The sequence below is a fragment of the Chelmon rostratus genome, chromosome 16, assembly GCF_017976325.1.
Source record: "Chelmon rostratus isolate fCheRos1 chromosome 16, fCheRos1.pri, whole genome shotgun sequence".
NCBI lineage: Eukaryota > Metazoa > Chordata > Actinopteri > Chaetodontiformes > Chaetodontidae > Chelmon > Chelmon rostratus.
In genome coordinates, this window is record NC_055673.1 from 16,273,794 (window position 1) to 16,299,589 (window position 25,796).

The 25,796-nt window shown below is 42.3% G+C and overlaps 2 protein-coding genes across 2 annotated transcripts; both read left to right on the forward strand.

Annotated features, from left to right (window-relative positions):
* The first annotated feature begins 9,382 nt into the window (after window positions 1–9,382).
* On the forward strand, window positions 9,383–16,633 carry LOC121619904 (gasdermin-E-like). Its single transcript, XM_041955844.1, has 10 exons — window positions 9,383–9,647; window positions 11,075–11,313; window positions 11,509–11,701; window positions 12,013–12,190; window positions 12,472–12,592; window positions 13,051–13,200; window positions 14,251–14,372; window positions 14,526–14,709; window positions 14,838–14,908; window positions 15,609–16,633. The coding sequence occupies exons 2-10, from the start codon at window positions 11,103–11,105 to the stop codon at window positions 15,840–15,842; spliced, it is 1,464 nt and encodes a 487-aa protein (XP_041811778.1). The 5' UTR covers window positions 9,383–9,647; window positions 11,075–11,102; the 3' UTR covers window positions 15,843–16,633.
* A 2,874-nt stretch (window positions 16,634–19,507) lies between these two features.
* On the forward strand, window positions 19,508–22,873 carry nup42 (nucleoporin 42). The gene is made up of 7 exons (XM_041955759.1): window positions 19,508–19,757; window positions 20,251–20,533; window positions 20,630–20,718; window positions 20,850–20,926; window positions 21,194–21,280; window positions 21,376–21,478; window positions 22,271–22,873. Exons 1-7 carry the CDS (start codon window positions 19,589–19,591, stop codon window positions 22,819–22,821), a joined length of 1,359 nt encoding a protein of 452 aa, XP_041811693.1. The 5' UTR covers window positions 19,508–19,588; the 3' UTR covers window positions 22,822–22,873.
* Window positions 22,874–25,796: the final 2,923 nt, after the last annotated feature.

A 25,796-nucleotide genomic window follows, 5' to 3' on the forward strand; every position in this document is an offset into this window, starting at 1 on the left:
TGTCGTAAATATTTATATAAAAGGAGAATATGACTAACTGACAGAGTCATAATTTGAAATTCATACAGAAAAGTTTAAGACTTGTCACTGCAACTGGTCACTCCTATAGAGGGCATTAGAAATACTAATTAAAAAAAATCTTAATTTATAGAGGTCCCCTATTGTTGTAGATAATGTTTAAGGTTTCCTTATTCCCCTCCGGATGTGAGATTTCACTGAGTACATTAATGTCAAATGATGGTCAATTAAAACTGTCATCTGGACAAATGCTTGTCCTAATAAGGACATGACCATTTGTTTTGAGGAGCTTAAATGACAATGCACATGTGCATCTTAGCTGAGCTAGAGATTGTGCAGATCCTGTTCTTACCATTGCAACTGTTTCTAGATTGAAACTCATATGAAGCACTTTAAAGAGCTTTTCCCAGAACGCAATATTACACCTAAACAGCATTATCTGATACATTTGCCATCACAAATAAAATCACTGGGTCCAATGGTTAGATCTATGTGTTTGCGATTTGAATCTAAACATTGCCTCTTTAAACAATGGGCTTCGAAACTCAATTTTAAAAATATTTGCAAGTCTTTGATCAGTCAGAACCAACTATATGAAAGCTGTCAAAATGTTGACCCTGCATTACACCCAATCTTTTCAAATGAAAGAGAGATGGGACCTGTATCTGAGATTCAAGACCTACAGTATTTACAAGGAAAACTGAGAGACTTCCTAGGTTATGATGAAGTAAACCACGCTGTGTCAGTCAAGTGGCTTATGATAAATGGCAATAAATACATAACACAGAAGTCAATGATCCTTGCCAAAGTAGCAAATGGTAATGCGGCAGAATTTGGACTGGTCAAAAACATATATCTTGTTGATTCTAAGCTTTATTGTTTGGAATACCAACCATTTCAAACGATACACTTTGATAGAAGCGTCATGGCCTACCAAGTTGAGATCCCACACCTTGCGTAGGCTCCTGAGTTAGTCGATGATGAAAAGCTGGTGGATTTTACCCCTTATTACACAACTAGCAGCATAGGCCAAACTTTTGTGCAGATAAAAAAATACTATCTTGGGGATATAATAGAACTGTACAACAGTGAAAAATAACTCATGATGTGTCCTCCAGATACAGTATGGCCAGCTTTTAAAGTAGCCTTGTAATTTGACCTTGTGATCAAATTATGGTCTGTAGCAGATGAACACATACAATACAGTGAAGTCTCTGAATGTATAATGACAAACTGTTTTTTGTGTGAAATTGTTTCAAATGTTGCATATTAAATGTTTTAATATGAAGTGTCAATTTACATTTCTGTGCCAATGTACTATATGGCTACATACATTCTACTGCTTCATTCACAAAAAAAACAATTGATTCCATCTGGCTTCTTATTTCTGATTTTAAGTATGTGAAGGGATAAAATTCTGCCAAAGTTATGATTTCTTAGTTGTACTTGAAATAAGAAATGATTACTTTGAAAACGAGGTTTTATACTTGTAAGTGTCGATGACTCAGCTTTGTAACGGTTGATATTCTAGTTTCGAGCATCACTTACTCAGAACAGGTCATAAAATCTCATTAACAAGCTGTAATATCTTATTTAGATAATTAGGGACCAAAACACTTAAAACAAGCGAAACAGTCAAACATAAAAACTGCTTGTCACTGCTCTGCTTCACAGAGATGTGGTCTGACATGCCCAGGTGTGGAGCTGCTGCAGCCTTGTCGGCAGAAGGGATGTTGCAGTAAACCTGATCCAAAATGTTGCTGTCTCTGGTAGGAAACTTTATGTATTTGTGAAATTTGGGAAACACCGCCTTCAGTTCAACGTGATTAAAGTCCCCCGCTACAATCACAGCCGCCTCCGGGTTGTCGTTCATCTGCCCGCTGATTAGGCAGTACAGCTCCTCTAATGCTAACTTAGCATTAGCCCACGGTGGGATGTAAGCGGCCACAATAACAACAGACGAGAGTTCTCTAACCAGCTTGAACGGTCGGCATTTCACCGCCAGGTATTCCCAATCAGGAGAGCAGAACGTGCTGACGGTGCGTGTGGCTGTACACCAGGCATTGTGTACATACAGCGCCAAGCCTCCGCCTCTGCTCTTACCTGAAGCTGCAGTCCTGTTCCTGTCCCAGAGCAGAAAGCGCCCCGCTATCTCCACCGCTGCGTCCGGGATGTTGTCGTCCAGCAAGGTCTCTGTGACAACGGTAACACAACCAATAGGCCTTATTTAGACAGAAAGCTTCCAAAACTGGAAAGACTGCAGATATTTTGGCTGACATTGTTAAAGCCTATGATGCACTGGTGAATATGCAGTTCACAGTTGAAGTCTTTGTGTAATGTCGGGAGTTTATGCTTCAAATTAGCTTTTGAATTCAGCAGGTTATTATTGGATTTATGTGCAGATATCACTGTCGAGGCAAATTGGTCAGGGCTGTTCGGCATTGAGTTTGATGAGTGAACTGGTCACAGTATTTACACTCTGTTAATCTTCTTAGGAATTACATGATGTACACACATGTCCTATTGGTTGGTTGCCCAGCGTAAAACAGGCGGGTCCTAACATGACGTTGTTGGAGGGCAGAAGGTTCAAGGGAGAAAGAAACATGAGCGCATAAATGTCGGCATGCTGTATATTAGCAAGGAATTCTTTTTTTTGGGTTTAACTGGAGGCTCACGCTGCGCCCCCTCACGCTCCATTGAGACTTTGTGGGTGATGTCAAAGGTATTGGCCTTTTGGTCTTTTGGGCAAAACTTCACTCTTAAGTTACTTTGTGAAGTATTATGAGCAGCTGAGCTGAGAATTTTACAGAACATGTTCTTATTTTTCTCAAAAATAATTTGCATGACTTCAGTATTTTTATCTGTAACCTACTTGATTAAAAAAAAACATTTAAAAAGAAATAAATGTGTTTTGTTTTTAATTTCAAATTAAATGCTCTCGAATGGTGTTTTCAAACCAAGACATTGTTTTTTTGAAAAAAAAAGTTTTTGCTGTTGTCTACTTCTGTGTGAAATTGACAAAACATTGTTTGAAAAACAACTAAGAATCATGATTGAAAAATCCACCATTGTTGTTCTACTGCACATGCTCTGTGCTGAAATGTCACTTTGTAGTCATGGCAACAGTAACCAAGGACAACAGTTAAATATTGCTTTGATGTCTTTGATCTTGCCTTGATGATGTCACAGATCAAAGCAAGCATAGTGTCATTCTGTGTGTGATGCCATGAGCAGGCCTATGAATACAAGGGTGTTTAGACAAAGTCATTTCATTTGAGGAATTTCAACAAGTGATATTTTGGTGTGAGAAAGACAAACAATAATGGCTCTTAGACAGACTTGGATGGATGCAGCTCTGGCCTCTTACCACTGGGCCAGGGGTCTGATTTACAACCTTGTGGGCAAGACAAAAATGGATGCTCTTGTCAAGCAGGTCGGGGAGCTGACAACTGAGCTCCAAGTAGCAAAGGAAAACATTTCCTGCCAGAAGCAGTGGATGACTGAGCTGACCAACAACTTGGAATCAGAGGCGGATGAAAACAAGATTCTCTGGGGCCAGGTTCAGACTTTGACTAATCAGCTCCACAGAGAGAGGGATCGCGTACATCAATTAAAAGAAAAAGAAAAAGCCAGGGAACGTGATGCGTACTTAATGGGCCTCAAGATGAACCGACAAGAAGAGAAAATACACAAAATGTGGGCTGCAATGAAGATCCATGAAGGACTGCAGGCAAATAAGGAGAGGGCACAACGGCTCAAGTTCCAAGTGCTCGCTATCTCCTACAATAAGCTCCTCTCTGAATACAATGATATGGAGGATGCGTACAAAGAGAGCCTGTCCAAGTATTCCAGTGACATGAGGGCAGAACAACAGATGAATACCAAACTTCAACAGGAACTTGATACACAGGTATGGCTTCATATTGACAAGATGTCAGAGCACAAGGTGCTTGTTGACAATATGATGAGTGAGCAGGAAGCCCTCCGTCAGAAAATGGAGGAGGAGATCAAACTCTTGTCACAAGAGGCCTCTGAGAGGGAGAAATCTCTCCGCAGCGAGTTGGAAGACCTAAAAGCCCAACTCCACGAACAGACCTCCAAAAACATTGAGCTCGCCGCTAAGCTCAAGGCTGAGGAAGAGGCCCACCAGGTCCTCAACGAAGGAAGGGTCCAAGAGACGGAAGAGCTCAAGGACCAGGTGTGCCAGCAGGAGGACGAGTCCCCTGATGTGTTTCAGGACCCGGAAGTCATGGAAGAGGCTGAAGTCAGTCAGGAGATGGATGTCGAAGCAGAGGAGGAGCCTTCTTTCTGGGACACAGTTTTCAATTTCCTTGGTTGGAATTAGGAAAAGAAGGAGACCCAACAGCAGTTCAAATCGAATACTAGGACAAGGACAGACAATTGATCCCAAACTGGGAAATTACTTCTCTGCATCACTGTTTGAAACAAACACGCAACATGCAGTGAAACACACAGCAGTGGGCTGCCGCATCAGGCGCCCGGGGAACATATAAGGGGCTTAAGTGCCTTGCTCAAGGGCACATCAGCCGGCTAATGGAGGGGGAGGGGATTCTCCACCACACCCAAATTTTTCTGCCCGTCCGGTGGGGGATTCGAACCTTCCGATCACAAGCCGCTTCTCCAACCTCTAGGCCACGGCTGCCCCCAAACGGCATGACAGAATTTCCCACAAATCTGGATTAAGTCTGTCTTGAAGAAGAATCTGCTGTGAAGAGTACAAATTCAAAGAATTAATCAATTATTAAAAAAACTAAAATCGGCATAAAATAAAATAATAAACGTAAATCAAAAATTAAAATGAAATCAAAATAAAAAACAATACATCAATTGTAAATTACATTTCTGTTTTAAATTCTTTCTTTTGAGATAGGAAAAGAAGGAGACGCAACAGCAGTTCACATCCAATATGGCACCTAAGTGGACTACTTCATTCGGACATTTCATTACAATTCAAATAAATCGAAAGAAATTCTTAATTTTATGGTTTTGTAACTTTTTTAAGCTCCATGAATACACACAAACTCCAAAATCAATCAATAAAATCAATAAAAACATGAATGTCAAGGTACTTAAATTCTTTTTTGAAAGTGCTTCCAAAAATTGTAGTCGCTTGAACTCAAAATCCCTAAATGCACACACAATTGTGTGGCTGAGCTTGTCTATGTGAGGGCGCACGAGGGCGCCACATCCGAGCGCCCTCAAAAAACTAAACAAAACAAATAAACCAAAGTCAAAGCAAAACTCGCCAGTTTTCTAGACTACCGCTTATTTCCATGTCAAGTTAGAGCAGAGGGCGCTTGGGCGCCCTCATTGTCACGTCAACTTGCTGCTGAGAGTCATACAGGACGTGTGTCTGAGAGTCATACAGGTTGTGTGTGTCTGTTCGGACACTGTCCGAAGAGGCAAGGGGGGGCGGGGGGGGGGGGGGGGGGGGGGGGGTCAACTTGCGACTGTAGAGGTTGGCAAGGGGGGCGGGGCATAGACTGTGCCAGGCCACACAACACAAACTGCTTCCAAATAACATAGACCCATATGTCTACACGTAATTGATTGGGTTATGTGAAAAATGCCAAAAAAAAATCTATGTAAATTTGTTTATGTGTGTCTTAAATGAAAATCATGGCTCAAACTAAAAGACCAAAGAACCCACCAGGTGCCCAGTTTCGAAAAAGAAGAAGAGGAGAAACGGGCAAAAGAAAAAGGTATGCATATTTCTATGAGCGATGTGAGGGATGCTAAGCTCCAGAAGACGACTGTATTTGATATTTAGTTTTGCTGAACTAGCAACTGTTAGAACTGAGGCATCATGTCATGCAACTTATTTCACCCATGGGCAACCAAGTCTAGTTTGTGTTTGCAACACAAGTGCAAATTCACACAGCCGTCCTGACTGTGGACATTATTATTCATATGCAATATATGCTAAGTTAAATAACTTCTAACATACAGTGACATGGTATTTTGTTAGCTACATGTGATATAGCTTTTTAAATAATTTGTAGTATGTTATGCTTAGTTAATAGAATGTTAACAAATGTGCATTATGGTCATTTTAATTGGGTAACTGATGTCAGTGTGATCTAACTTGCATGTTGTATCTTAATTGTAAATTCAGGGGCAATTCTGAAATATTTTGGGGCTGGAGCACCCACTGGCCAAAATGAGGAGTCAGACACCTGCACAGCAGCCACAGACATGGTCCTGGAGTCTGATAAGGAGCCATCTACCTCTTTGTTAGAAATGCCTCAATTAGAAATCTCACCAAATCCTGTGCCTGAGGATGAGCCTCTGTCTGCTGACCCTGCTAATTGGCCTTCAGTTCTGACTGACAGAATTCGGAGACAGCTGGTTTGTAGAGGACCAAGTGAGGTACCTGCTGACTTTGCTTTCCCCAGGAATGAGTTGGATGGAAGAAGTTGTCATCACCAGTATTTCAAAAAGACACTGGTTAATGGTGAAAAGATTCCCAGAAGCTGGTTAGTCTATTCTGAGAAAAACAACAGCCTTTTCTGCTTCTGCTGCAAACTCTTTTCTAAGAGGACAATTCATTTAACAAGCTCAGGCCTGACAGACTGGAAACATGCAAGTTATTTGCTCACCTCTCACAACAATGTTTTTTTGTATTTATTAATATATTTAATAAAGTAATCAAAATAATATAATGTATTGTTGTGTTGTTTGGGGGCCGCCAAGGGATGGTTCGCCCAGGGCCCTAGTCTAGCCAGAACCACCTCTGATCTGAACCATGATGGTGGGACACATATGAAAAAATTAAGGATTACACATACCTTTTGGTTTCATACAACACATATTTATTTAGCATAAGTTAATAGTACAGTGGTTTCTTTAAGTTCTAGTGGTTTATTTTTTTGAGTTACCAGTGTTGAGGGTCTCGCTGCTGCTGGAGGGACATCGGGCCAGACCTGAGCAACAGGCATGAGTGCTTAAAATCAAAGGCTAATTGGACTATTATTGTCAATAGTTTCATTTTTTCCAAAATTTATGTCATTTTAATTTCTTGATATGAGTGTGAACTGACCCCTAAAACACTCTAGAAATGATAACTAGATTCTTAACAAGAAAATGCAATAAAATGCAATTACCTGGTTCCATAGAACAGATGAACTACACTTCCAGACTTTTTGGCTCGTTCCTAGAGGTGGACAAGTGAATCAACGATCACTGTCAGGATGGACTAGACCTCTTCCATCGGTGAGTAATTTCAGACGGCCGTATTTTCTGATTGATTAATATATGTGGATGGATACGCCGCAGGCGTCAGTCTACGATCACTGAGGTGTGGGCTGGGTCGGGATTGACTTGCCTTTTGGTCCGGATGCAGATTGAGGTCGGAACCTTGAGAAGCCCTGACTTCATCTGAAGCCAAATAAATAACTTAAGTAATAGGTTGGATGCCAATAACTGTTTTTTATGTTTTCACTTTTTGTGAAAGTTTGTAATGTTACTGCAGTACAAGCTCAGCTAGTGTTAGTACTATTGTTATACAGATGCCTGTTGGTGTGTGTGTGTTGCTGGTGATGTTTGTAAATGTACTTGACAAGCATGCCCTGAAGGTAACAATGTATGTATATATTTGCTTGGAAACATTACGTAACTTTGATTAGTGGGGAAGCAGTTATTATGGTTTTATTTATGGTCGAAAGGCAGTGTGAGGGACCAAGCAGGCAGGCATAAGGAGACATAGGTGGATTTTCAAAAAATATATATTTATTTACAAGAAAATAAAGTCAATACATAAAGTTCTGGGCTCATAAAAAAAGAGGTCAACTGAACAAAACTGAACTGAATGGAACTGAACAGACCAAACTAAGATAATAAAGACAAAAACAGACCTGACTAACCTAACCAACACAAGAACAGACCTAACACACACAAAGGATTGTGAAAGGGCGTGAGAGGCAAGCGCCACCAGCGGCCGGTGCACATTTCAGCCCGACTCATTCCTTTTTGGCTGAGCAGTGGTGATCTGTGCAGACAGTATGTCCTCCATTTCCCTGCAGCCCGCACACAAGCAAAACGCTTCTTCTTCAGCAGTAGAGCACTTTTGCTCTGTTCCAGCCAGTGTGCGGGAAGCGAAAGCCACAAGTTTCTCTGTGCCATCTGGCTGGTCTTGTGCATCAGGTCCACAGCCACATGCATCGCTGGATATTGCAATACAGTGTCGGATCAAACAGTGTAAGGACAGGACTGGCCACAAGGAGTCACTTGACCACCTTAAAACTGGTTTGTGCTGCAGGAGTCCAAATGAAAGTGTTCTTGTCACTGGTACATCCATGCTTAGGGGTCACAGCAGTTGCAAAGTTAGGCAAAAACCTGTTATGAGTAGGCTAGAATACATTAAAACCTCCCCACAAAGTTGTTGGACCCCACACCACAAATATACAAAACAACAAGCCCACACAGAGGTACACACACACATTAGGTTGGCTGGTGAGAGCCAGCCAAAATGTCCTCACTTTCCAACAATCTCACTCTGTTGGTGAAACACACACACTCACTCACTGGCACACACATTATGCATGCATTACATAACACATATTGTCACCAAAATCTTAATCGTGCACTACATTACCTTGTTGCTGCAAAAAGTAATACATTACTTTAACGCTATTTTTAGATAGCCACTCCCAACACTGTCTACATCTGAGTGACAACGCCCTGTCAGCCTTTACAAAGTGACTGCTTATCACCACTGGCAAGCCTGTCGTGAACCAAGACACCCACCCACTCACACATACACTCATTGTTCCAATTCCAGTCCTCACATCAGTTCACTTTAAATCTGAACCCCCACATATGATGTGATGGCACCAGCACTGACACAGAATATGGTTTCTTTTCACGTCAAGGGGGATTTCCTCCCATTTCAGGACATCCCACCCGGCTCAGGGTGTACCACTCTTTCAGCATGATGTTCACATCTGGCGCTGCTACACGTTTTGCTGGCTCCTGAGCTGTTTGGGTGATTCAAGGTGAAATGATTTTTCATGTCGTGCCGCGTGATAAGTTCACTGGCTGCACAGGTGTTCATTGAATCGGATGTGGTGAAGCTGTCAAAAACCAGTCTGGTTACTGCTCCGCACATGTTCAGAAAACAGCATGAATGAAGCAAGGGACAGTTTGCAAGCATTTCCGTTCTCAATTTAGTAAAAAAAAAAAGAGAGAGAGAGAAAGAGGCAAGTCTGCTCATGTCCTGAAACACACACACACACGGGCACGCACACACACAATTAGGGTACCAGAGTTCGCATGATCATAATTTAACCCATCAGCGAGAGTGGGAGGGGAAGCGGTGCTTCGCAGAGTGTGCAGTCAAACAGTGTCCCACCATGCGGCCACAGCTCTAAAAGACCGCTGCCGCTATCAGTGACATTATCCGCTTCACTCGCGCCAGATATTACTTTTATACCGACACCGTGAGGCTACGTCCGGACGACTATTTTTGTCTGCGTTTCAACGACTCGGTCCACTTTTACGCATGGCAACGTCGGTGACGTTCCAGGAGTGACAACTGGACGGACGGAGCCCTGTGAGAAGCCGCGACGCCGAATCCTGACCTTGGAGAGTTATTTGTGAGATCGTCAGAGGTGAGCAACGCGTCCATTTCTCTCCTGGGTGGGTTTGTCGGCGTGTCGGCGCGAGACAAATGATTCTGTCATTCGTAATCCGAGTCATGAGTGAGACTTTAAGGCGCGTGCACAACTGATCTCACCGTGGAAGCACGCGCGGCTCTCAGCCACTGCAGCTTGGTTACATTAGAGAAAGTGGGCTGCCGGGAAAGAGGCGCGCGCGCTGGCACACGTGAAGTGTGTGCGGTTGTGTGTAAGTTGTACACTGCAGGAATGTGTTGGGAGCCAAAGCCGCTGAAGCTGCTCATACTGGCAAAGGTTTTGACTGGAAGTTGTTGTCTGTTCCGCTACTTGCCGTCTGTTCTATTACTTCTAGAAACTTTTTCATAGTGTGTGACGTCACGCTATCTTAACGGTGATTACAGCAACTTCTAATGTACCTCTTATAGATAACCACTTACTAAAAAGCAGAGGTTGATTGTTTGCTTTTTGTTTAAACACAAAGGTATTTAAGAAAACATTATGTTTGCCATTACATTGCTGCTATACATTTGTCACAAATGTCACTTTAAGCATGTGGATGCTGTGGTTAGAAAAAAGGTTGTTGCTTTTATCATGCCTTTTTTTCCCCCCCTTCTCTTCTTTCCTTGGTCCAGATCACACTAAACAAAAGAAACATAAAATATTTAGAAACAGCATATTTGAGCTTTTGGAATTGGAGTTTGTGGTTAGAGAAAGGTCCCCGCTGACATTACAACAACTCTTAAATAATTCAGACCAAATGACTCAACGCTCCGAGACCATGTGAAGGGGTTTGTGTTATATGTGTGAGAAGGTGGTGGCGTTCTTTATTTCGTTCAGGAGGAAAGCGTCAGAGCTCTGAGATCCCTTCTGTTTAATAATCATTTCCCCTAAATGGCGTCTCTCTCTGTCCTCCAGCCAACGTTGCGCTCTTATGTTTAACTCTAGCATTCCCCAAACCGCAGCTCAAACTTTCTTTTCTTCTCTCTCCCCCTCATCCCACACAGCACAGATCTCCCTCACGCCTGATTTAAATATCTAAACTATGAAAGCTGAGCCAGCAGAATTAACGAGTCAGGGTGTTTGTGTGTATTTCCATGTGTGTGGTCATACTGATATGTTAACAACATGCAGGGGGACTTCCTTTAAACCTTGTGAGTCACCGCTTGCTGTTGATTGCAGGACTCGGGGTTGCGTGGGGTAACACAGTAGTTGCCAACACACAGGCAGGGTCTTCTTGGCTTTTATCGAGACTTCTCAAAACTTACATCAACTTCATCTAGAAGGGAAAACTGGGGAAAATACCAAGTGGAAATCACCCTCAGCGGTTTAAGTCAAAGCACATCAGGGCTCTGCTCTCAGTGCCTTTCACTGGACAAAATAAGGTCAAATTGAACTGCCTCAAAAGTCTCTCTCTTTTCCAGCTGTCTGCAGTCCTCATCTGCTGAAGCCATGTTTTCCAAAGCCACTGCCAATTTCGTCCGTCAGATTGACCCTGAGGGAAGCCTCATCCACGTGTCCAGAGTAAATGACTCGCACAAACTGGTTCCCATGGCACTAGTTGTTAAGCGCAACCGTATCTGGTTCTGGCAGAAGCCCAAGTACCAACCAACAGTTTTCACTCTGAGTGACTTGTTACAGGGTGACAAGATGCTCATTCCTGGTATGTAGGTGTGCACGTACTGACTGTTTGTGTTAAAAATCATCATCATGCAACGTGATTAGAAATTACTCATGTATGATTATGATATTTTATTTCCATGCCAGCTACCTTTTTGTAAGACACAAGCTGACATTCTCACACTCAAGCATTTCTAACACATGTTCACATATATTCTAACGCCATGTGTCTAATCAGGAGTGTCTGAGACAGAATTCCTGACCTACAAGGGGACGTTTGGAGACAAAATCTCTGGGAAGGTGGACACCGAGGCTGGCTCTGTCAGTGTCACACTGGAGGGCTGCGGCTCCTCCAAGCTCCAATCATCTTTTGGCACGCTGAAGAAAGAGGAGCTTGATGTGAAGAAGCTGCTGCGTGACTCCAGCGACAGGTGTTGAATAATTTTTACACTTTGCAGCTAGTCAGCAGAGGGTGACGGGGTGACGAGTTCATTACCGATGGGATGAACACTACAAATGTAGTAACCACAGAGCTCAATGGTGTCATCTTACTTAAATACACTGCACTGGGTCTGTCCGTGTTTCTTGTGATTGGATTGTTTCGAATCCCACTCTCCTGATGTGAATGGACTCATAGCTGTCTGATAATAGCTGACAAATTACACTGCAAAAATGCTACACACACACTGTAGTGTACACTGTGTTGCCGCTGTCGACCAAAACCAGTTCCTCTTTGCAACAGGCATGTGAACATGCAGCACAAGCTGGTGCAGCAGCTGGAGAAGCGTTCTGAGGTGCTGGTGGTGGTGAAGGAGAGGATCCTCACCACCAGTTCCTGCTCCGTCACCCAGACGAAAAAGGAGCAGTGCACCTTTCAGGGGGTGCTCGGGCTGGTGGGCATGTTGGGGAGCTCTGTTAAGGTGGGTGTGGGTGGGCTTGAGTGTGTGTGTGTGTGTGTGTGTGTGTGTGTATGTGTGTGTGTGTGTGTGTGTGCGAGATCCATTTCAGCGGATCATATACTCTTGTTATTGTTAATATTGTCATTACAGTAGTGTCACATTCTTGGGGGAAATTTTAATTGTTTCTTGGTTAAATTCTCTTTAAGCATCACAAATATCAGTTCTTCAACCCAAAAATTTCATTTTCATCAGATTTTAAATCACCTGCGTGTGTGTGTGTGTGTGTTTCCGTCCATTCCCAGGTGTGTGTGAAGGACACCAACGACATTGAGACAGACAGTGATGTTTCCTTGGAGATCCCAGCTGGAACAGTCATTGCGTACAGCATCTTAGAACTGGAGATTAAAAAGAATGGACACTATGGTGAGAGTGTTTGTGTGTGCGTGTGTGCATGTGTGTGCGTGTGTGCATGTGTGTGCGTGTGTGCATGTGTGTGTGTGTGGTTACAGGGAAGCAAACTGAGATTGATGTGTTGCAAAAACAAGTGTCTGGAGAGGAAACTGAATCACAATGTCACTGCACTCTTCTCACTGACCACAAATGCAGCCATATCTCAGAAATACTGGGAAATATGTTGCAGCTTTGAATCTTAAATATGCTGCATAAGAAATGAACCAAATTGCGGATTAACATGTGGACAGAGTGGATTGCATAGTGTCTATGATACAACCTTTCATAATTGCAGTTAGTTAATGATTTTAACATCCCACAGGCTGATGTTCTATGATGTGGTTTGATTATGTCTACTGATATGCTTGTGCACCTTTGTGTCCGGTACCTAACTTGCCTCTGTGTGTTTACCTGATTGTGTGTATTTCCAGATATATGCCTCCAGCCTGGCACAATCGGAGGCATTGAGGCAGACTCGACCGTACTGTCCTGGCCATCTCATGAGTCCTTGAGTATGGTGGACGGCAAGTGCAATGGGGAGAAGGTTCAAGAAAAAGGACCTTCGGGTGCACTGCAAAATGGTTTGTGTCCATTCATTCATACATTTTGCCAGTTACTTATTAATGAGAAATAATTTATCGTATTCATTTCACCATATTTTCTTTGTGTTTTTATTTTGTTGATTTAATTGCACGAGGAAGTGAAACACAAGGGAGTGAAATGAATGAGCTGACGTAGGTTTTCTGCTTCTTTTACTATAAATGGCTTTGTGGATTCAATGAATTGTTGCATCCGCAGTTGCATAAGTTCTTTGCTCTGGAATATGAGCAACCACAGTGGTGAAAAAGTAACCAAATATATTTACTGAAGTATTATGCTTTATACTCCACTGCATTTAACTGATAACTTCTTGTTTCTTGTCACTTTGCACATTCAGATTAGAAATACTAATCTAATCAATAAATGATGATGTATAATTATAAGTTAAGATAAAACTTTATTGATCCTGGTGGGGAAATTCAGAGGCTACCTGACAGGTTATAAAATAATTGGAATTAGCTTCACATTAACAGCAAACAATGGAACTAAAACTAACTATAATACAAATAAACGTGAAATTATTGCAACTTTGAACACAATGCTATTATCTTGTAATTTTGCCAAATGGAAAGCTTTCTATTCTCAGATTTCTAAGTGATTGTCCAGTGCAATCCTGCCTAATTCACCCACTCAGCTGTAAACCAACAGCAGTTCTTCCCAACTGAAACTGAAAATGAGAGAAAAGTCAAAAAGGGTTGCACAATCCTCGAAATATGCTATTTTAAAATGTTTAGATGTAAGTTCTTTTGCATCTGGTTTTTGATCTGTATCAAAATAAACACGGTCATTAAAAAAAAGATGCAGATTTTTGGAGAATATGATCGAGGGAAAGGGAGGGCTTTGCACAGGAATGCAGCTGACTGTCCAGCTGCAGCTGGCTGAGACGACCGTTGGTGCGGTTTTCCTTCAAACCACATCAATCAAGCTTTAGTGCACCCATCATTCCACAGTGGGTGACTGAGACTTGTACCAGCCAAATTCTGCTTGTAGCTTCAGTTTAAATGTGATGCAGTCTCTGCGGGTCTCTGCAGGATCACAGGAGATGGACCTTTCTCCACTGGCCGAGCTGGCCCAGTCAGTGCGACGTGCCTTATTTAAGGGACTCCAAGAGACTCTAAGCGATGGAACTGCTCTGTCATATCTGCAGTGTGTGGTGAGTGATACAGTGACATGGCCCCAATGCTTATTCACGCACACAGTCTTCCAAAATCAGAGTCTATTTGAAGCAAAAATCTGTCTTTGCTTTTTTCTTTTCTTTTTCACATCTGTTTTCTCCATCCCCCCTCTCTGTACCCCTCTCTGGTAGCTGGAGGACTTGTGTTGTGGTGAGACACCCGATATGGCCAAGCACGAGGAGCTGACGGAGAGTCAGAGAAAACTAGTGTCAGCCATACTGGACCAACTCGGCGTAGACTGTCCCCCTGAGGACAGCCAGGGCGGCGTCCCCGCTCACCTGAATGCAGCTCACTTGTTGGTCAGCGCCATGGAAGGTGAGGGCGCACTCCCGGCTGATGGGGGCTGTAAACAATTTCCTCACAGTGTTTTGAGCAGAACAAGGTAGCACCCAAGAAGGATGAGGTTTTAATCTTGTTCTGTGTTCTATGTGCTGATTTTGCAGAGTTGCCTGATGAAACTCTGAGCCTCTTGAGTGAGACCTGTCCTGATTTTCTGGAGGCCTTTGACACACTTGTAAGTTAACTTCATTTACTGCACATCCCAACACCGGCGACTGTCATACATGAGTTGAATATACTGTTAATTGAGTTTACCTCTGCAAAAACTGTCAGTAATGAGGGAAAATTATTAAAACACTTAAATTTCGCATTGACAAAAAAGTCAAGTAATTTTGATTGTCAAATCAAAATGTAAGGAAAGGCAAAAAAAGGAAAGGAATTGTTTAACTGCATGAAATACGCTCACTCAAATTCTGTCTGAGAGTTAAATGAGAAGTTATCTTAGCTTAGCATAGCTAACCTGGCTCTGTCCAAACATAACAAAATCCACCAATCGGCCCTGTTAAGATCACAGATTAACAAATGAGATCTTGTTTATTTAATTTAAAAGCAACATTTCCTGTGACTTCCTGGAATCTGCAACTCAGTCCAGGCTATCTCTTTCCCCCCTGTTTGGAGTCTTTATGCTGACCTGCTACATGCTTACAGACTGCTGGCTGGGCTGCAGCTTCACATTTATTGCACAGACATGAGAGAAATGTCAACCTGTCAATCTCACTCCTGGGAAGAAAGTGAAAAAGCGTATTACCCAAAATTACACACTGTTTTGTTAAGAAAAGTCTGATTTAAACCTTTACACCATCGCTTTCCAACAAAGCATTACTTATCTATTTATCAACCCATCCATGTGTATATCTATCCGTCTTTGTCACCAGGTGTGCAGGTTAAAGGAGAGCAGCGAGCCCCTCTCCATCCCGTGTCCTCCGGTCCTGCTGCAGGACAGCCAGGCCTTCCAGCTGGCAGAGCAGCTGCTCAGCTCCACCAGTGTGACGCTGAGGAGAGACTCCGACACGCTGTGGGTGGAGGCAGAAGGGAAAGCAGCAGTTCAGCTATTGGTCCTCTATCTCAGCATACATGGATTGACCTTGCTCAGCAAAGGGCTGAAGTAGAAGTAGTGTCTGCATGTGGACTTTTCTTTCCTCTTTTCATGAGTAATAATCTGTCCATTTCTTTCTTTCTTTATTGTAAACTATATAGTTATATAGTATTATGTTCTTCTTCTTATTATCGTGGATGTTTCTATATTGTTTAATACTATTATATTTTTATTCACACATATATTTTAATACGTAGCAAACATATCAAATTTTTATATAAAAATTTATATATATATATTTTATGTGATAAACACTTTTCACTTTACTTTTTTCTGAAATGGTTCATAGATGAACTCATAACTTATAAACCATTAAGGAGCTTAGATACTTGATGAGGCACTTACACAATTGTAAGTAATATTGTTCAGATTTGTTAACATACATATTTTAAATGTCCACAAATTTCAAGTTTTTTGATTAACCACAAGCCTAAAATTGAATGCACGCCCAATGATACACGAAGAAGATCACAGTATTCATTAATTCGGCTTACTGAACATTGTGTCTTGCATGCCTATTCTTGTTAGGAGGTTTATTTTGAATGAGTATGCATTTTATTGCTGCTACAATTCTTAGTCAACAGATATGCTATGAAATTTTATTTATCAAGAATATTATATATTATATTAACATCAGATATAAAATCTATATAGTATATAACTATATAGATTAATTGAAATGCTGGCATTGAATACCAAAAGGCTGTTTTGTCTTACAATGCAGTAAAATGTTTTGATACTAAGCTACAATTATTTATTGTTGTTTACTTTATACTACATCAAGTCTTTGCATTTAACTCTCTGTCTGTGTCATTGTTTTATCAAAGTGTATCATATGTCTTACAGAAATGACAAATAAAGCTTTTAATACTCCATGAATGGTATCTCCCAAACATGCAAAATGAGAAATTGTATTTATCAGTCCTGGAAATTTTGAAGGAAAGTGTGTACTTTTGAGGTTACCCCAGTGCTCTGTGTTGAACAGCTTTTAACATTTATTTATTTGTAAACTTCCACTTCATTCCAGTTTTACTGAAAAGCTTTGCTCATTTTGAATTTTCTGACTAAGATCCCAAAACAGCATCTGTCTGATATTAGCAACATATTCATTGTCAAAGAAAAGTGAGTGCAAGAAGCTTTATGATAAGATAAGATTAGATAAGATAAGATAAGATAAGATAACATAAGATAAAACTTTGGGCATTACAGCAGCATGTGATAGCAGTGGGAAGAAAAAATAGCAACAGAGAGATATAAAAAGTATACTATATATGTACATATTATACAAGCAAAATGAAATTTTGACTATATAAAAGAAAAAATATGTAGAGAAATATACAATAAATATGTGAAAAAAAATATATATATATATTGCCCCAATAGCTGTGGAAAAAAATGTATGCTGCCTTCAGATTGAAAATAATAAATAGTGTTAATACTATTGCACAGAAGAAAAAAATATACAAAACAGTAAAAAATATCTAATATTGCACAAAATGTAAGCATATGAGCGTATGATGGCATAAATGACGAGAAAAAAAAAATACATATATGGCAAACAACATCAGCACAGTCCTTTGTGAAGTGATGCCAGAGTTGAATAATCTGACAGATGATGGAATAAAGGACCCGCGGTAGCGTTCCTTCTTACACACTGGATGCAACAGTCTGTTACTAAAGAAGCTGCTCAGGGCCCCCACTGTGTCATGCAGGGGGTGGGAGGGGTTGTCCACGATCGATGTCAGCTTGGCTAACATCCTCCTCTCACCTACATCCTCAGTGTGCAGAGGGCAGTCCAGGACAGAGCCAGCTCTCCCGACCAGTTTATTGTGTCCCTTCCTGTCCTTCTCAGAGTTTTCACAGCCCCAGCAGACACATATATATGTCACAATCCCCACTGTGTTACTAGCGCTCTCCAGGTGGGAAAGAGAGAGATGGAGCAGGTAGATGATGGCGTCTTCCACACCAATGCCTAGTCGATATGCGAACTGTAGCGGGTCCAGCTCGCTGCCCACCAGGTGACGAAGATGGTTAAGTATAATCCTTCCAGTGTCTTCATCAGGTTGGAAGTTAAGGCTACAGGCCTGAAGTGGTTGGGCTCCCTGGGATGCACAGTCTTTGGCACTGTAACCACACAGGAAGGTTCCACAGGGCAAGAACTCTCTCCAGGCTGAGGCTCATGTTGAAGATGTGCTGAACAACTCCACAGAGCTGCTCTGCACAATCCCTGAGCAGTCTGGAGCTGATGCCATCAGGGCCGGTAGCCTTCCTCATCTTTGTCCTCTTGAGCTCCTTCCTCACCTGATCAGCTGTTATGTAGAGGCCGGGTGGGGGACAGGGGGGTGGCTCTTGTTGTGTGAGGAGGGGGGCTGGGTTCGAAGTCTGCGATGTGGATTGGAGGGGGGTGAAGTGGTGTGAAGACGGAGCTGCTGGTGTCAGGGATTCACTGGGGGGAAGGGAGGGGATGCTGAGAGGTAACGCTGTCTGGTCTGGGCTTTGGTGGATGGGGGAGGGAACGGGGGTAGAATCAAACCTGTTACAAAACAGCTTCAGCTCATTTGCCCTTTTCCGGTCTCCAGATTCAGGGCCCCTGCCGTTGTCACTGCTGTGGCCTGAGATGGTTTTCAGGCCCCTCCAAACCTCTCTGGCGTTGATCCTCTGCAGGCGCTCCTCCAGCTTCCTCCTGTAGCTCTCCTTGCCTTTCCTGATCTCTCTTTTCAGCTCCCTCTGCACCCTCTTCAACTCAGTTCTGTCCCCAGGGGTTGGAGAGCAGTAAGCATCCTTGGTGTTTGCATACAGTAAATCCAGTGTTTTATTGTCTTTGATGTGGCATTTGACATATTGGGTGATGATGGGGAGAGTTGAAGACAGTTATGCTCAAACATTGACGCACCCACGCAGGTTTTCACTTATGACTGGTTAGACCACTTCCCAGTACAATGTGTGCATGTGTTCACAGGCCATGAAATTGTCCCTGAAAATGTTTGCCGCACCTGTTAAGGTGGGACAACTGACACCATTGCTTATTATTGTTATTTTATGCACTCAGGTGCATGTTTATCTGGTACACCTAGCTGGCATGGCTGGATAACCAACCTGGCAAAGAGGGCAAATAGCTCTCAACCCCATGCCCAACAACAAATATTTGCCTCAGGGACCCCTAACAAGTTAATCCAGCCAAACCAGCAATGTGTATCTACAGTGATGAATCGGCAACTGTGGGGGCAGAGTTTGGTGATCTCAGGAACATCCTGCAGAGCCCTGCCCAGATTGAGGAGTCTAATTACCTAGAATCATGTCAGACATCTGTGTGGGTGTGTAGGACCTTGTGTGCAGCAAATCAGCCTCTTTTCTGGTACCACATTATTACCACAGAAATGTTACAGGGTTAACCTACTTTAGACTAAAACACACGCTACAAGCTCAAGAACTCGGTCATTTGTCACATTTTGATATGATGTGTGATGTAAGACCTTTGATATATTTAGCAGTTTGTGATCTGATGAAACACAGTTCCTGCTCAGCGTGTATCTGATGCAAACCAGATGTGATGTGACCGAAACCGTCCTGGAGAAGCCGTTGCAATTCACTCAACCGCCACGTGGGGTCGCCGTTGACGCCGGGAGGCAGGACAGTGAGCGATGACGTAAATATCCTGCGACACCGGCTCCTCGCGCATGAAAACACTGCCGAGTAGCGATCGTGTTTGGCAGCTTGGAGTGGAAACGTTGCGTTTGATAGAATCAAAACCGTGTGAAAATGACAGTATGCAATTTTTTTCTTCAGGGCCGTTGTCGCTACGGCGAAAAGTGTTGGAATGAACATCCGAGGGGAGGAAGCAGAGGTGGTGGTGGAGGAGGAGGAGGTGGAGGATACAACAGCAACAACTACAACCGCTCTTCTGCTCAGCAGCAGCCGAGAGGAGGAGGTGGATATAACATTAAGGAGAAATAAATATAGCTACACCTCCCAAAATAATTATATAGCTGTTTTTGTATGGTAAACTGCGTTGACTACTTAATGGCGAACTTGCTAGGCAGAGTTGTGGCGTTAGCGTTAGCTAGCTAACTTAATGTCAACGGACTTATTATTGGCTGAATAAGATTATACTAAACACCTCTTAGTAAAACACAGTCCAATTCAAAAGCACTGTCCTCGAAATACACATTGTAAACAAAAAGCGAACCTCATAACCGCAATGAAGAAGCTTTATTGCAGGAGTGTGCATTGAATTAGGTAGCTATTTGTTAAAAGTGGCGGCTGAGGGGTTAGGGTTAGGGTTAGACAGCCATGTTAACCATGTATGCTTTAATTGTATAGTAGGTAGAAATTGCAGTTGTACATTTGTAATTGCAATGGTCTTAGCATTAACCCCTTACTTCCTCACCATTCACTAGTATTGGTGTGCATGTTTGTTTCAGGGTTTGGAAACAGAGTTTGGGTGAATCCCTCCCAGCAAAAAGGAGGCTATATCCAGCCTTCATCCTTCTCTTCTCGTGGAAGCGATGACTGGGGTCAAGGTGGAGGAGGAGGAGGGGGAGGGAATGACTGGGGCAGAGGAGGTGGAGGGAGAAGAGATAATGCGAAGGCCTCCGAATTCAGTTTCTCCACTCAAAACAGATTTTCAGGGCTCAACACCTTTGACAGGGGAGGAAGAGGAGGACAGCAGGTCGCAGCTGGTGATGAAGATGATGAGAAAAAGCTGTGAGTCTGCTGTTTCCTTATATATATCAAAGTTGTGTGGCATCAAAATTAATGTTGTCATACGGAATTAAATCATTTGATGTCTGTCTCACCCAGGGAGCTCATTCAGCTGGACATGGACATCTGGGAGAGTTCAGGGCAGTGGGGCTTCTCGTGTTACGCTAACTCCAAGACATCTTTATCTGGTCTGTGTCAAATGTATATTTAATCACATGATCTCTGTCATCATTTGTGCACAGTCACAGTACTATTTGTAAATGATAGGCCTATCATCAAGAGACAAGACCTAAAAATGTTTGATATTTCTTGTCCATAGGTTTCACTGATCTCTCTCCAGAAGAGCTCAGGCTGGAGTATTACTCTACCAGAGCTTCAGGGGATCTGCAGAGTTATGTAAGTGTAGTGGAAGTCATTAATGTCATGCCTAATATTTGTCTTCAGGCCAATAAGAAAGTAAAGGCTTCTGTGAACTTGTGAGACTTGGCTCTTTGTCTTTGTGTATACGAGTATTCCTTTCAGTAAAGATGATGGGTGATAGCTCAGTGTGTTTGTCACATGACTTTGAATTAGTAGTGTGCCATTTGTGAGGATGTTAAAAACGTAACTGCAGGAATTTCAGAATGTGCAAGAACCTGACAAAGTCCCGTTTCATGTGTTTAGGTTAATGGTGTCAATCAGTTACTCAACCAGTGGAGAAGCAGAGTGCAGGAACTGAAAGTCATGAATCCTGCCACCCGCACAGCCTTGGTGAGACACACAGTTACTGTAACAGCACTCCCATCTATATTAATAAAGGAGTATTTATAAATGCAGTGAACATGTCTTATTTAATTACCTTGCAGCTTGCAGAGTTAAGCAACCCAGCACCTCAGGCATCTTCAGTTGGCTTTGATTCATCGACAGCCACTGGATTTGGATCCTCTACATCCAGCTTTGGAAACAAAGGTGAAGATAAAGTATTGCTTCTTTGTATGAGCAGAAGTGAAAGGCAATAGATCAGCATTTTGGGAAATACTTAGAATTTTAATTATTGAAAAGGACAAGAGGAAGTGACTGCGCCCAGTCAAGAAATAGTCTGGCAAATAAAAAAAAATCAGAATCAAATAAAATCAGATGATTTTACCTGATCCCCCAAAAAGTTTGGATGCTGGGTTAAACAGTTAAAACAGAATGCAATTACTTTTAAACAAACTGTGTTTACTGACAGTGGTTTTGCGAAGTTGTCCCAAGCCCATGCAGTAATGTCCTTTATACAATCATGTGTTCACAAAGTGAACCTCGCTCCATCCTTGCTTGTGAACGACTGAGCCTTTCCAGGATGCTCCTTTCATACCCAATCATGATACTATCACCTGTTACCAATCAACCTGTTTACCCATGGAATGATCCAAACAGGTGTTTTTGGAGCATTCCACAACTTTCCCAGTCTTTTGTTGCTCCTGTCCCAACATGTTCCTGTATCAAATTCAGAATAAGCACATATTTACAAAAATCAATGAAGCTGATAAGGTAAAACATTAAATATACTGTTTTTGTATATAGCTTTCAATTTAGTATATGTCAAAAAGGATAAGCAAGTTATCACATTCTGTTTTGTATTTGTTTTACACACTGTCAAAAATTTTTTGGAAACAGGTTTGCGTAATTGGCTTGTCCACTCTGAATATGCTGATCAGGTAATCAGATCAATACAAGACATTGCTCCTCTGTTCATTTGAAATCTTTCTGACCATGTAGGCTTTGGGGCTCCAGCACCAGCCCAGGCCAGCACTTTCAGCTTTGCTGCTGCAAGTGGTGGATTTGGTTCCTCAGTGGCTCCATCATCCTCAACAGGTTTTGGCAGTGCCTCAGCAGCTCCTGTACAGCCTCCTTCTGGGTTTGGTTCCTCCTCTGCCGCCTCCCCTGCCCTTTCGGCCTCTTCGTTCTCCTTCAGTGCACCGACCTCCAACACGTCAGCAGCCACTTCAGGATTTGGCTCTGCCTCAGGGTTCAGTTTCTCCACGGCAGCAAACACTGCAGGAGGATTTGGGAGTGGTTTCGGGGCTGCACCCGCTGCAGCACCTGCTGTAGCAGGAAACAGCAGTATTTTTGGACAGGCGAGTGGAGGGTTTGGAGCATCCACTGCTCCAGCTGCAGCAGGAGCCGGGTCTGCCGGCGGGGCAACAGACAGTCTGTTTTCACCTGAAGGCAAACTGACTCCAGAGGAACTGAATCAGTTCAGAGCTAAGAGGTTCACTCTAGGCCAGATCCCTTTGAAGCCTCCTCCAGCTGACATGCTGGTGGTTTGATGCTGTGGGAAAGGTTTGCAAGATGAAATAAACATAATTTATTCGAAGTAAAGTTTTTTTTCTGCACTGTGCTTCTGTTTCAACCAAAGCCATTGTACTCATTTTTAAGATATGGCTTAGGTTCAGATACTTTTAACATACATTTAACAGAGAAAACTTGCTTTGGGTCCATAGAAGATTTTTGTATATATGCAAGGTGTGCTTCATGTACAGCTGCACAATACACAGTACATATTTTTCGATGGATTGAATGTGTCTTATACTATAAAGTGCTATTTTTGAGATGATTGAATGTCTTTTAGGTTGGATTGAACTGAATCATTCAATAGTTTCACCTTTTTCCATTTACTGTTTCACTGATCAGTGGATGATAAAAGTTTCTGAGATTTATTTGCACGATTATGTGATCAAACATAATCTATCGCAACGAAACAATAAAAAAACATGCGTTGAACTGGGTTGGAAACTTTCATCTGTACAAAACTCCTTTACTGAAGCACAGATGCTAGGACTTCGGACTAACTTATAAAGAGGTAGTTTGTGGGTGTTATTCTCCCTCTGTTTCCGTGGATTGTAATGTGACACTGAAATAAGCGAAGCCAGGCCCGTCCGTCTAAATCCATCCATCCACACCAGCTCGTAAGCCCACATCCGCCAAAAGAGAGGAAAGTGTGTTGATGCACAGATGACAGTGAGTGAGCAAGCTATTCAATATGTATTCATTAGGTGTTGAGCACCCGGTGGGACCACAAGAAGAGGAATACGGTGACAAAGAGACAGCAATAAGCTATTCTGCTGCTATAGGGGCGACGGCTCTGCTGACTGGAGCATATTTTCAGCTGACGGGGAGTTTGTGATATCAGCAAGAGGTGAAACTGAGCTGCTGCTGCTGCCTCCTGTATGTGTGTGTGTCTCACTGTGAGTTTATGTGTGCGAAATCATCCAGTTAATATCTACATGGCCAGGTCAAAGGTGCTGTACATAACATTACACATTTAACACAGCATTAACTGCAGCAGTAATGGCGTGTTAGTAAGTAGATTTTCTTAAAGTACAAATTTGGGGAATTTGTGGTTTGAGTATTTCCTTTTCATGCTACTTTATACTTCTACTCCACTACGACATTATGATAACTTATGTTGTTTGCTGCTTTGTTAAGAAATAAACAAACCAATAGTAAATGCAAGTAGAGACAAAATAATTAGTTGATTAATCAATCATTTGGATGATTCGGATGACGGCAACTATTTTGATAATCATTTAAGTCATTTTCCATTCAAAAAGTACCATTACATGGACTTTTAATGGTTCCAACTTTTCAAATGTGAGAAGCTGGAACCAAGCTTTAAATATTTTAATAACTGAATTGTGGACTGTTGGTAGGACAAAAGAAGCATCATAAAAGTGGCACTTTGGGCTCTGGGTAATTATGATGGTGTGTCTCACTTTTCTATGTGTCCACAAACAAAAAAATCATTAGATTAATTGAGAAAATAATCATATAAATCCATATAACCAAAACTGAAAATAATAATTAGCTGCAGCTCTCAACCAACTACAGCAGCAAAACACTGCTTACACATTGATGCATGAGTAATAATAATTCAATCATATATCGGATGCAGGGACCATTTTTACACATTTAGTACATTTACCATTAAAGTACATTTTCCATATTATACATACTTACATACAAATACAGGACTTCATCAGTATTAGTAGGCTACTTTCACTGAAGTAAAAGCTCTGACTGCCAGCAACAGAGTGCAACCCAGCAATTTTCTCTCGTACTCCGCTGTCTGTCAGCACTAACCTCCCACCCACCTCCTGCTAGCAGATAATACATAAATAATTCAACAGATTAATGAACGATTGAAGAAGAGACTATCTCATGAAAAGGCACTTGCACGCTCACTTCCGTGAGACTTGTTTAAATTGCCATCCGGTGACTCTTAAATAATTCTAGCCGAGAAATATGAGCACTCGTGAGTCCTTGTTTCCTCAACAGCAAATAAGCAGATTTAATCACTAACCGTTGGCATTAAATTACCAGCTTGCCTGTGTTTAAGTAATGTATGCATGAGCAGCACAGAGTGGAATCAGAGCAATGTTAAAGATGAGGGATGAGTCTGTGGATGCCTGCACACACTCAGCCAGGCGCAGAATGTTTTAACTTGAGACAATTAATCACTCTGGAGTGTGTTAAGACCCCTATAAGGTTATGGGGTAAGATGCAATCACATTAAAAGAAATTATTACATTTCACTCATTTGTGTTGAATAGCGAGGAATATCACTTATGAATGCAGTCATTTCCTCCTCCCTCCCTCCCTCCTGGGGATTGCTCAGTATTCCCAGGAGGGAGCCTGGATTTTGAGAAATGACATTTGAGTTGAAATGAACACACAAACACGCACACATATACACACCTGTCGTGCACTGCACACACTCCTCCTCCTGCTTTAATCGGCAACCTGCCCCACCCTCCTGTGAAAACCATAGCTTACACAAACCCAGTCGCATGATCATAATCTGTACTCTGATTCAATTGACCATGACCTGACTCCAGCAACATGGACTACACGTACACTGTATATGGTGCTTGAATACATTTAGCGTTCACATAGGGGCAATAAGGGTTGTCTGTCTTGTTACCCGTGTATGTGTGTCAGAGCTCTGAACAGATCAATCCTATGAATTATGACCTCTGCCTGCAGCTATTCAAATTCCTCCTCCCTGGCTGTCTTCTCCAGATCAACGTTTTTTAATGATGCACACCACCTAAATGCACACATTGCTATTACACAGCGATTGTGGTCACTACGTTGGCTGACGACAGCAACAGATGCTCTTACCACCGCTTGAATCCCCTCTGCCTACAGAATGCCAATGAGCTGATTCGGATTCAGTGCTGGTATTAATGTTTGATGGGGGCTGATTCCAGTCGACTCTCCTCACTGTTGCAGCAGAGAACAA

Coding starts and splice junctions, on each gene's coding strand:
- LOC121619904 (XM_041955844.1), top strand. CDS start 11,103: ATGTTTTCCAAAGCCACTGCCAATTTCGTCCGTCAGATTGACCCTGAG. Junction 11,314..11,508: donor TGACAAGATGCTCATTCCTG/GTATGTAGGTGT, acceptor GTGTCTAATCAG/GAGTGTCTGAGACAGAATTC. Junction 12,593..13,050: donor TAAAAAGAATGGACACTATG/GTGAGAGTGTTT, acceptor GTGTATTTCCAG/ATATATGCCTCCAGCCTGGC.
- nup42 (XM_041955759.1), top strand. CDS start 19,589: ATGACAGTATGCAATTTTTTTCTTCAGGGCCGTTGTCGCTACGGCGAA. Junction 20,719..20,849: donor CTCCAAGACATCTTTATCTG/GTCTGTGTCAAA, acceptor TCTTGTCCATAG/GTTTCACTGATCTCTCTCCA. Junction 21,281..21,375: donor CTGCCACCCGCACAGCCTTG/GTGAGACACACA, acceptor ATTACCTTGCAG/CTTGCAGAGTTAAGCAACCC.